The sequence below is a fragment of the Trichoderma gamsii genome (genome assembly GCF_001481775.2).
Source record: "Trichoderma gamsii strain T6085 chromosome Unknown Scaffold_69.2, whole genome shotgun sequence".
In the NCBI taxonomy this organism is placed as follows: Eukaryota; Fungi; Ascomycota; class Sordariomycetes; order Hypocreales; family Hypocreaceae; genus Trichoderma; species Trichoderma gamsii.
In genome coordinates this window covers 101,585-111,993 of record NW_020171406.1, presented here as the reverse complement: position 1 = coordinate 111,993, position 10,409 = coordinate 101,585, and the positions used below count along the sequence as shown (strand labels likewise).

At 52.0% G+C, this 10,409-nt stretch overlaps 4 protein-coding genes across 4 annotated transcripts; 2 read left to right on the top strand and 2 right to left on the bottom strand.

Moving 5' to 3' along the window:
* Positions 1-1,854: 1,854 nt before the first annotated feature.
* On the top strand, positions 1,855-6,562 carry TGAM01_v210697 (hypothetical protein; the record flags this gene model as incomplete). The annotated part of the gene is made up of 4 exons (XM_018810066.1): positions 1,855-2,043; positions 2,109-2,415; positions 2,471-5,142; positions 5,225-6,562. 4 exons carry the CDS (start codon positions 1,855-1,857, stop codon positions 6,560-6,562), a joined length of 4,506 nt encoding a protein of 1,501 aa, XP_018656749.1.
* A 367-nt stretch (positions 6,563-6,929) lies between these two features.
* On the bottom strand, positions 6,930-7,034 carry TGAM01_v210696 (hypothetical protein; the record flags this gene model as incomplete). The annotated part of the gene is made up of 1 exon (XM_024550851.1): positions 6,930-7,034. The coding sequence occupies one exon, from the start codon at positions 7,032-7,034 to the stop codon at positions 6,930-6,932; it is 105 nt and encodes a 34-aa protein (XP_024404410.1).
* A 377-nt stretch (positions 7,035-7,411) lies between these two features.
* Positions 7,412-8,428, top strand: TGAM01_v210695 (proteasome component PRE2; the record flags this gene model as incomplete). The annotated part of the gene is made up of 2 exons (XM_018810065.1): positions 7,412-7,549; positions 7,709-8,428. 2 exons carry the CDS (start codon positions 7,412-7,414, stop codon positions 8,426-8,428), a joined length of 858 nt encoding a protein of 285 aa, XP_018656748.1.
* A 363-nt stretch (positions 8,429-8,791) lies between these two features.
* TGAM01_v210694 (hypothetical protein) lies at positions 8,792-10,312 on the bottom strand (the record flags this gene model as incomplete). The annotated part of the gene is made up of 1 exon (XM_018810064.1): positions 8,792-10,312. The coding sequence occupies one exon, from the start codon at positions 10,310-10,312 to the stop codon at positions 8,792-8,794; it is 1,521 nt and encodes a 506-aa protein (XP_018656747.1).
* Between the last annotated feature and the right edge of the window lie 97 nt (positions 10,313-10,409).

Below are 10,409 nucleotides of genomic sequence, written 5' to 3'. Positions count from 1 at the left end.
AGATCATGAGCTGAGAATGATGATCATCTGCGACCTGAGCCCGGGCGATCGGGGCATGGGCCGCTAAAGGGTGGGATTTGTTACTTTTTAGCGGGATATGTATGCATGGAAGAACCAAGTCGAACCCCTGTCTGGCTGAAAGGGCTGGATACACATTGTGTGTTGGTTGGCGGGAGTCTAAAGAAGACGGCGGCATGCGGTTGGGAGGGGGAAGTTTTCTGTATCTACATGTAATTGTTTGTAGTAATTGTTTAGGGCTAAAACATCAATTGGTATATTGTTTGCTCGCAATCACTGCGATTTAGACTAGTGTCCCACAATCATGGTGTGATTTTGGGCAAACAATTGGAAGTTGTAAAATGTGCAAAACGTGTTGCCATTTTTTCAATGCCACGCAGTTTGATACACGTAAACTGCGTTACGTGCAGATATTACCCAGTGCATGGCGAGAATCTGGATCTCAGCATGGGTCTGTACCGAGGTCCGGCTCCTATTTCTCACGATATACTGCTTTATTCTACTACAGATTACCCATATTGGGCAATTTCTCAAGCTTTTCCGCTCTCAGGCTGCATCCGAAATAAGCTCTCTCCCTATTTTTTTCTTCATCGCTTTCCCCGCTGCGCGACGATTCCGGCCTCTGCTTCAAAAAGGTGCCACCTCTGCAAGCGGCATGAAGAGAAGCGAGAAATGCCTGTTGCAATTGTGGCACCAAATCTTAAGCATATTTGGCTATCTCAGCACATGTAGGTGTCGGTATTCGCTTGGCGTTTCATCACGCAGCCGTACCCAACGGTGGAGCGAAGGGGTCTGATGCTGATAAGCGCCCACCTCACCTGAATACCTAGGCACCAGACATGAATTGAATCAATGTCGACGTGAATACAATCTCGAGGCCTCCATCCATCCATCCCGTAGCATGCCGGACTTCCACTCCAGATGGCGCTAAACACCTGCAGCAGCGAATCCTCAGGCCCCCGAGGCTCTAGATCATCCCTCCGGACCAGGCGCTACTGCAGTCTACAGCGCCCCTAAGGCAGTCTCGAAGGCGCCAATCGCGCTGGTTGGGGTTGAGCCTGGCCCCGGCCCCATCTGATTGAGCGACGGCACTAGCAATTACGTCGTCGTGGCCGCCACGCTTTCAGCAGTACAGGGGCCCGGCCAGCAAAGCTCCAGTGGGTATTGACAGCCAAGGGCTCCACTGGAGCTCCCTGGGCGGCAGCATCTAGGATAGCACAAGCAGCAAATCCCCGCTGCGCTGAGCTCAGACAGTTGACGTCTACACACGCACAGAAACACTGACGCACCACCAGATCACTGGTAATCTTCGCTCTGCGCCACGGACAACCGCCCGTGGCCAGCTCCACTGCACCACTCCTTGCTCCTTCTGCTGCTTCATTTCCAGATTGTGCCGAGCCACACGTGCATTAGCCTGTGGCTTTGTCTCTCGAAATCAAGGAGTGGTCAAGGCTAGCCGCTGCCGCTAACAACTTGTCCTCTTTTTCCCTCCGTCATCACGATTTCTTTTCTCTGCAGCCTTGTTCTTTTTCCTTCTCTTCTTCTCTTCTTTGATGCTCTGACTAGCTCGGTGAAGGGGCCATTCACACAATCATACTGGCTGTAAAATAAATCTCGATAGATAGCCTTTTTTTCTTCCTCTTTTCCCTCTTGCCTTCGTCTTTACATTACTCGTGATCGAACTTCTTACTAGGGCGCCAGTCTGACCACCTGCCCCTCCATCCACCCACGGCCGGGCTTCTGAATGACGTTATCGCAAAGCAACCAGATCAATTGAACTGCCCAGTTACTACTGCACTTGAACAATTGTCGTAGCAGCGCCCATAGCTGGCCAACATGTCGGCCATTGAGGCGCGCGAACTCAAGCAGCAGGGGGCCATCGAGGCTGCCCAAGATCCCCAGAGTCAGGTGACGGCTGAGGATGCCGAAAGGGTTCTGGTCGAGCAGGCCAAGAGTGCCGGCGTTCCTGGCTTTTCCTTTGATCCCAATGCCTCTATAGAAGAAAAGCGTGCTCAGGTTGCTGCTGTAGGGCCCATCTTTGGTTCCCAAGTACATGTGCGCATTTGTGCTAATCACATACCTCGCTACAGGCCATCCCTCCTGGGCTTCACCATATTAGACAAAACAGAGCCACGGCTATCGCAACTGACGTCGATGACGGTACTGGCCCAGATGAAGACCTTCCAGAACCGACCAAAGCAGGTGCCCTTGACGTGGGCAAAGATGAACAAAGCAAGCAGCTGGCCAATGGAGTTATAGAGCCTGTGGAAGAAGAATTCTCGCGAACTGGCTGGGCTCCTCAAATTGGGTGGCCTGCCGATAGTACACTCGCTGGTGAAAGTCTGCTCGACCACACTACATGGGTGGAAAGCCAACTGCCGGATCATCTATACGGAGGTAGGTTTCACTAGCCAAACAGAAACAATGCCGTCGGCTTACACAGATGCAATAGATTGGTACCACAACACTGGCGTCATCATTTTTGCCTGCATTTCATCATGGCTGGTAGCGGTTTTCGGCGGCGGCCTTGGTTGGGTCATTATGGTTATGGCAATTTGCGGCACCTACTACAGGACTTCTCTCAGACGAGTGCGCCGAAACTTTCGTGATGACATTACTCGAGAGCTTGCCCTCAAGAAGCTGGAGACTGACCACGAATCTCTCGAATGGATAAACTCCTTCTTGGTCAAATTCTGGCCCATCTACCAGCCTGTCCTCGCCCAGACCATTATCAACTCCGTCGATCAAGTGCTAAGCTCCGCAACGCCCGCCTTTCTTGACAGTTTGAAGCTCAAGACGTTTACATTGGGTACCAAGCCTCCTCGAATGGAACATGTGAAAACGTACCCCAATGCGGGAGACGACATCGTCCGAATGGACTGGAAATTCAGCTTCACGCCTAATGACACTGCCGACATGACTACGCGCCAGCTTAAGAACAAAATCAACCCCAAAGTCGTGCTGGAAATCCGAGTCGGAAAAGCCATGATCAGCAAAGGCCTCGACGTCATCGTAGAAGACATGGCCTTTTCCGGCATTATGCGAGTTAACATGAAGCTACAGATTCCCTTCCCCCACATTGAAAAGATTGAAATGTGTTTCTTGGAGAAGCCAACCATTGACTATGTTTGCAAGCCCCTCGGTGGTGAAAGCTTCGGTTTTGACATCAACTTCATCCCCGGTCTGGAAAAGTTCATCTTGGAACAGATCCATGGCAATCTAGCGCCCATGATGTACGCTCCTCATGTCTTCCCTATCGAGGTCGCCAAGATGCTGGCTGGGTCGCCAGTCGACCAGGCTGTTGGCGTGCTCGTCGTGACTCTCCACGGAGCATACAATCTCAAGAACACTGACAACTTTGCGGGCACTGTTGACCCTTATGCAATTCTTACTCTTAATGGCCGCCAAGAGCTTGCACGGACCAAAGTTGTCGATGACAATGCTAATCCCAGATGGAATGAGACACATTATATCATCGTCACATCCTTCACCGACACACTCAATATCCAGGTCTTTGACAAGAATGGCTTTCGCAAATCCAAAGAACTGGGCATGGCTTCTTTCCCCTTGGAGAGAATTGAGGATCTTCACGAGTACGAAAATGAGCGTCTCGATGTTGTTGGTGGCGGCAAGAGCCGTGGTGTCGTCTCTTGCGACCTCCGCTTCTTCCCCGTCCTTGAAGGCCCGATTGGCGACGACGGCAAAAAGGGACCTCCGCCAGTTTCTAACCAGGGTATTCTGCGCTTCACTGTCGAGCAGGCCAAAGACCTGGATGGCACCAAGAGTCTTGTTGGCCTCTTGAATCCCTACGCTATCATGTTCCTCAATGGCAAAGTCATCCACCAGACAAAGAAACTCAAGCGAACCAATAACCCCATCTGGGATAACGGGTCCAAGGAAATTCTTATTACAGATCGCAAGAAGGCTAAACTCGGTGTCACTATCAAGGACGAACGAGATCTGTCCTCTGATTTGACTCTCGGCAAGTACCAGATTAAGCTCGACGATTTGCTAGATTGCATGGAACAGGGCAAAGAGTGGTATGAGCTCTCGGGAGCACAAACTGGTCGAGTGAAAATGACGGCACAATGGAGGCCAGTAGCTATTTCAGGCGTTGCTGGCACCGGCGGCTACATGACTCCGATTGGTGTTATGAGACTCCATTTCAAGAAGGCGAATGATCTCCGCAATTACGAGGCTTTTGGCAAATCTGATCCCTATGTTCGAGTGCTTCTTTCTGGTATTGACAAAGGGCGAACGGTAACTTTCAAAAATGACCTGAACCCCGAATGGGACGAGGTCCTCTATGTCCCAGTTCATTCTGCACGAGAAACGCTCACTCTCGAGGTCATGGACGAAGAAAAGCTTGGAAAAGATCGCTCCCTCGGACTGTGCGAAATTTCTACCGCTGATTTTATTCAGCAGGATGAAGTTGGCGAGTATCTCATCAATGATACAAAGCACGTTTTCCAAAGTGACCTTCGTATGCACGGAAAGGGCATGCCCAAGGGTACGCTAACTTATACTGCTTCCTTCTTCCCTTGTCTCAACATCGCCGACCCTGAGGAGGAGGCAGAGGAGGCAGAGGAGGCCAGGGCCGCAAGTGAAGAGCCCAAAACTCCCTCCGACCGACCACTAAGCTCCGCATCCAAGGCTCCATCCCGACAGTCTCTCGATGCATCTAGGAAGTCAGTCGACGTTTCCAGGAAATCGGTGGATACAGGCAAATTAAGCCCCAGCTTTGGTGAAGATGGCCGGCCTATATCACCGTCGTCTATACGGTCATCGTTATCGGAAGAGAAGAAGGGTCCGCCCAAGATCCATCTGAGCCCTGAGGAGCTTCTCAAGTACGAGAGTGGTATTCTCATCTTCAGGCTCATGGAGGCAGAGATGCCCGAGAGGGACAGCCACTTGGAAATTTTCGTAGACGATATGGCCTACCCATCTTATACGTCTTCAACGGTACCATCAAAGGCGCACAAGTTCGACGAGATTGGCGACTGCGTTATCCGAGAACTCGACTTTTCTCGCTTGACACTCAAGGCGCGAAAGAAGGGCGATGATGTTGACGATACTTTGGCATATTTGGCCGGTAACACGATGGAGACGCTGAAGCAATGTTTGGTAAGTCTTGAACGCAACAAAGCGCTTTGCTTTGCTTTACCTCTGCTCCTTCAAACTTTTGCTTTTCTAATGTCATCTATAGAACAATCCCACAACATTAAAGTTCAAGAGCGACGATGGCAGGACTAGCTGGGTCAAAGTCAGCCTCAAGTATATTCCCCTCAAGATGGATCTCGATCCAAGTGAGAGTATCAACAACATGGGCAATCTCCGTGTAGATGTGTTGAGCGGCCACGACTTGCCTTCAGCGGACAGGAACGGAAAGAGCGATCCTTACTGCAAATTTGAACTCAACGACGTGGAAGTATACAAGACAAAGGTCCAGAAAAAGACACTGTCGCCCGTTTGGAATGAATTCTTTGAGGTAACTGTGCCATCGAGGACGGGAGCCAAGTTTATCTGCAACGTCTACGATTACGATTTTGCCGACAAGCCCGATTTCTTAGGCGCCACTGTCATTAGACTTGACACTATGGAGCCCTTCAAGGCGATGGAGCAGCACTACCCGCTGGAGGGCAAGTCAGGAAGCATCAAGCTTAGAATGGTTTTCCGGCCTGATTACGTCACACGATCCAGACAGGGAACATCCACGTTCCAGGGCACCTTTGGCGGAGGTTCGCGCATTGTCACCGGAGTGGCTGGCGTGCCATTCAAGGGAGCCAGCGCCGTTGGCCACGGCGTGGGCAGAGGCGCATCTTTCCTGAAGCGCGGAATCCTTGGTAAAAAGGATCGCGAGAACTCGAATGGTTCGCTGTCAGAGCTCGCAGAGGCGCCAACGCTGCCCGGTATGCCCGGTGTGCCCAGCATCATTACGAATGGCAGCGATTTCCCTGCCAGCAACAACAGCTCCAGACCAACAACCAGCGCTGTCGACGGTTCCAAGGATTACCCTCCGCATTTGATGCCGGAGGGCGGCTCAGGTCATAACAGGACCAGGAGCTTCGGCAGCTCTTCCGTTCATAGTGCCGTCGGTGTCGGCGCACCAACCGGAACGGGTACAATTACTATTGTGGGAGCTTCGGGATACCCTCAGTCGACGGACTTGTATATCAGCATTACGCAAATCGCTCCAAAAGAAAAGGTTGTTGGTAAGACGAAGCATCACAAGTCATCCTCAGGACAGTGGAACTTTGAGGAGACGTTCAAAATCAGCTGCAGCCCAGAAGCACAATTCAAGATTGAAGCCAAGGGCGAGCATACTTTTAGCAGTGATGATGTCTTGGGCGAGTTTTTCTACTTTATAGATGAAACGAATTCGCCAACGCCAAAGGAGCTCACCGTCGGCAGTGGCTTCGTGACAATCAAGAGCTCGTTTCAGCCTGCAGAAGACAAATATCCCGACAGCCCCAAATCGTTTTCGCGACATAAGTTCTTGAGCAAGCGAGAGCCGCGGAGTCGAGAAACGACACCAAACCCTTGAGCGGAGGCATCTTTGATGAGAAGAAATATGACGCCCATCGTTTATGACAAATTCGTGTTTTATTCCCATCTCTTTTACTTTTGAAGCTCAGCTGGGAGCTAGTATTCGGTATTTGCCTCGAGTTTTCGTTGGCGTGATGATATAGCCGCGTCGTTGCTCTCTTATCCCACTTGTAATTGTTTATCTATTTGGGTCTTTTCTCTTCTTACTATTATGGCTATGTATTGTTAAAGTCCGCTTGGAGTCTGGAGGGTCTCGAGGGCGATGGAAATTCACAAGGCTCTTGTATATATATAGTTGTAGGCGGCGCCATACAAGCAATATCTAGCCAAATGGGACGGGCAGTTTGCTAAATTTAAGACAGGTTTCAATAATCATGCAGTGATTTTCTATCTCCCATTTCTCTATTTTCAACTACAAAATGTGTACTCGTTGACTGAAGACGACAAGTGTAAATGATGTTGTAAGTCATCAGGCATCAAGGCATCAAAATCTGGCTGGAAGCCAACTTAGTCAGCACACTTGCCTGCAGCAAATCAGGAGCTCGCACTGCTTTAGAGAGGGCAGTCAGTGACGCGCGAGACGGAAGCTGCCTGACCTGGGACTGGTGCTCTAGTACAGCACAAGCAACGAGGGGCGTCTTTTGGCCTTTCTGAACCTCAACCAAAACCACAAAAACCACACAATTACAGTCCACGGGCCGCCATTTCGATAAACCACAGGCTGCACTGAATCTGAGTGCGCCTCGACCTGCGAAATTGTCTCTCCGCAGCAGAACTGGGGGAGCACTGACTTGAAATTTGGCGGGGAATCTTTCAACACCAGCATCGACAGACATACCCAGCAGCAATGGATTCTCTGGTGGCCAAGTACAGCCGGTCGGCATATGCGCAGAACGAGCCTCTTGAGGATGACGAGTATGGCCAGGAGCTGATGAACCCGACGGCTCACCTGTCGGGCAACTTTGCCATGCCTCCTGTTGCGCAGGTACGTCAGCTCCCATCAGCTGCGATGTCGCTATATGCGTATCCCATGTGACTGCCTACTATTCAATTTGAAGCAGAGGCAGGATAAGATCAAGATGAAATTGCACTTTATGTATGATAGTGAATCAAACAATTGGCTGACTTGAACTTTTGCTTCTAGCCCTCTGCTTGGCTCCGCGCCGCCACAGACGACCGCTCCAACCCCGACTGCCCCATCAAGATTGCCCACGGAACGACGACACTTGCCTTTCGCTTCCAGGGCGGCATCATCGTGGCCACGGATTCTCGAGCCACGGCCGGCAACTGGATTGCCTCACAGACGGTCAAGAAGGTGATTGAGATCAACAGCGTGCTGCTGGGCACCATGGCCGGCGGTGCCGCAGATTGCCAGTACTGGCTCGCCTGGCTGGGCATGCAGTGCCGCCTGCACGAGCTCCGCCACAAGCGCCGCATCAGCGTCGCCGCCGCCAGCAAGATCCTGGCCAACCTCATCTACAGCTACAAGGGCATGGGCCTCAGCATGGGCACCATGTGCGCCGGCGTGACCAAGGAAGAAGGCCCCGCGCTGTACTACGTCGACAGCGACGGCACGCGGCTGTCGGGCAACATGTTTTGCGTGGGCTCCGGCCAGACATTTGCCTATGGTGTGCTGGATTCCGAGTACAAGTACGATCTGACGGACGAGGAGGCGCTGGAGCTGGGCAAGCGGAGTATCCTGGCGGCGACGCACCGTGATGCCTACTCTGGTGGCTACATCAACTTGTACCATGTCAAGGAGGCGGGCTGGGTCAAGCACGGCTTCATGGACACGAATCCGATTTTCTGGGAGACGAAGCTGGAGAAGGGCGAGTTTTCAAACGTGACGAGCGCGTTGGATTAGAGGAGTGGTGGAGTGGCATGAATTTGTGTTGGTTTTGAAGCAATAAAGAAGAAATAAAGAAATTGAATGAGAGCAATGCTTTGATCTTTGACATGCAATGCAATATGAGAGGAGGGGAGAGGGGGGGGGGAGAACAGATGAAGTAGGTGAGCACGAAGGAATAGTTTCTCTCTTCCACATTGTTGTGACGAGTCTCATTGTTTGTGATACCAAAATTGACTGCTAATTCTCTATCGTACAAAACAAAAGCAGTTTCGCATATCAGTCCACTGCTTCAACATCAGGGGTATCATCGTTCTATCATGAACCTTTCTCTCTCTCATCGTACATACAAATACACATATATAAACACATATCTCTCTTTCAATCCACCTTTTCCTCTCCTTCCTTTATCCACCCTCCAACGCCCAGCATCCCGCCTCCCACCGCCGGATCCATGGGCCACCGTGCAATCGGCCGCACCGACAGTTCAGATCTATATCCAGCCTCGAACATCTCCATCCCCGCCCAGGCAATCATGGCGGCGTTGTCGGTGCACAACTCCAGCGGCGGCGCGATGATTTGCATGTGCGGGAACCCGCGCGCGGCGAGCGTTGTGCGCAGGACGTGCATCAAAAAGCGGTTGCTGGCGACGCCGCCGGCTACGACGAGCGTGTTTATGGCTGAAGATGTAGATGTAGACGTAGATTGCTGGAGGGACGGGTGGTCTTGGAGGGCGAGGATGAGGCGGCTGACGAGGTGCTGGAAGGAGGCGCGCAGGGTGTGGCGGGCGAGGGCGCGGCGTTGGTCGAGAGAGATTTTGTCCACGTCCACGTCAGGGGAAGATGAAGATGATGAGTCGTTGTTGTTGTTGTTGGCGTCATAATTGGCTTCAATAGAAGCAACAATGCCGTGAACCTGCGTATAAATACTCGAAAACGAATACGCAAGCTTCCTCGAATTGCGAAACGGCAGCGCAATCGTCCACCCATGCCCCGAGGCCACATCCTCAATCTCCTCCCGCCTCGACAGCGCCGGCTTGAAAAACGCTTCATAATCAGCAATCCTGTCTTTTTCCTCTACGGCAGGAAAAGCAAAGGCCTCCATGACGCGACCGTAACTGACGTCCGGGCTGGACCGCAGGATGGATGGCGGGAGGATGACGCGGGCGGTCTGGTCGAGGAGGTTGCCGATGGCGACGTCGGCGGTGGTGGCGAGGATTTGGTGCATGGTGAGGCTTGAGGAGAGGATGAGTTGGGTGTGGCCGCCGGAGACGAGGAGGGAGAGGAAGGGGAAGGCTGGGCTTGGAGTTGTGATGCTTTCAGAGTCGTTTTTGTCATTGGTGTTTTCTAGGGCGTGGACGAGGCGAGGCGTCAGGGCGTGGGCTTGCATGTGATGGACGCCGACGAGGGGGACTTGCCATGCTAGAGCGAGGCCTTTTGCGACGTTTAATCCCACGGAGAGATTCGGCATGATTCCAGGGCCGCGAGTGGCGCAGACAAAGTCGGGAATCTTCTTCTTCTTCTTCTTGCTCCTCGTCTCCATCTCCTCAGCAGCAGCAGCAGCATCATCAGGCAAACTCCCCAACGCCCTCTCCACCAACAGCGCCAAAGTCGAGTTATGCCCCTCCACCGTAATCATCGGGTTGATCCCCTTAAAGGCCCGGTTGTCCGACGAGATGCGCTCGTTGAACAGGAGCGAAGTCTTGCCATTTGCCGACTTCGATAGTACTGCTACGGCTGTGTCGTCGCATGACGTCTCGATTGCGAGAGTAGTCAAGGAGCGATTCTTTGTCCTGGATGATGATGTGCTGTTGCTAACGGTGGTTGTGAGAGTCCGGATGGAGATGCGGCGGTGGTGGATGAGATGAGAGCGGATGATGAGAGGGCATCGTGGTGAGAGCATTGGGAGCTGCCCTGTTTTATATATGCGTGTGTGAGATATATATGGGGCTATATATATGTTCTTCTGTAGTAGAGTTATAAAAGCAGTGTGGATTGAA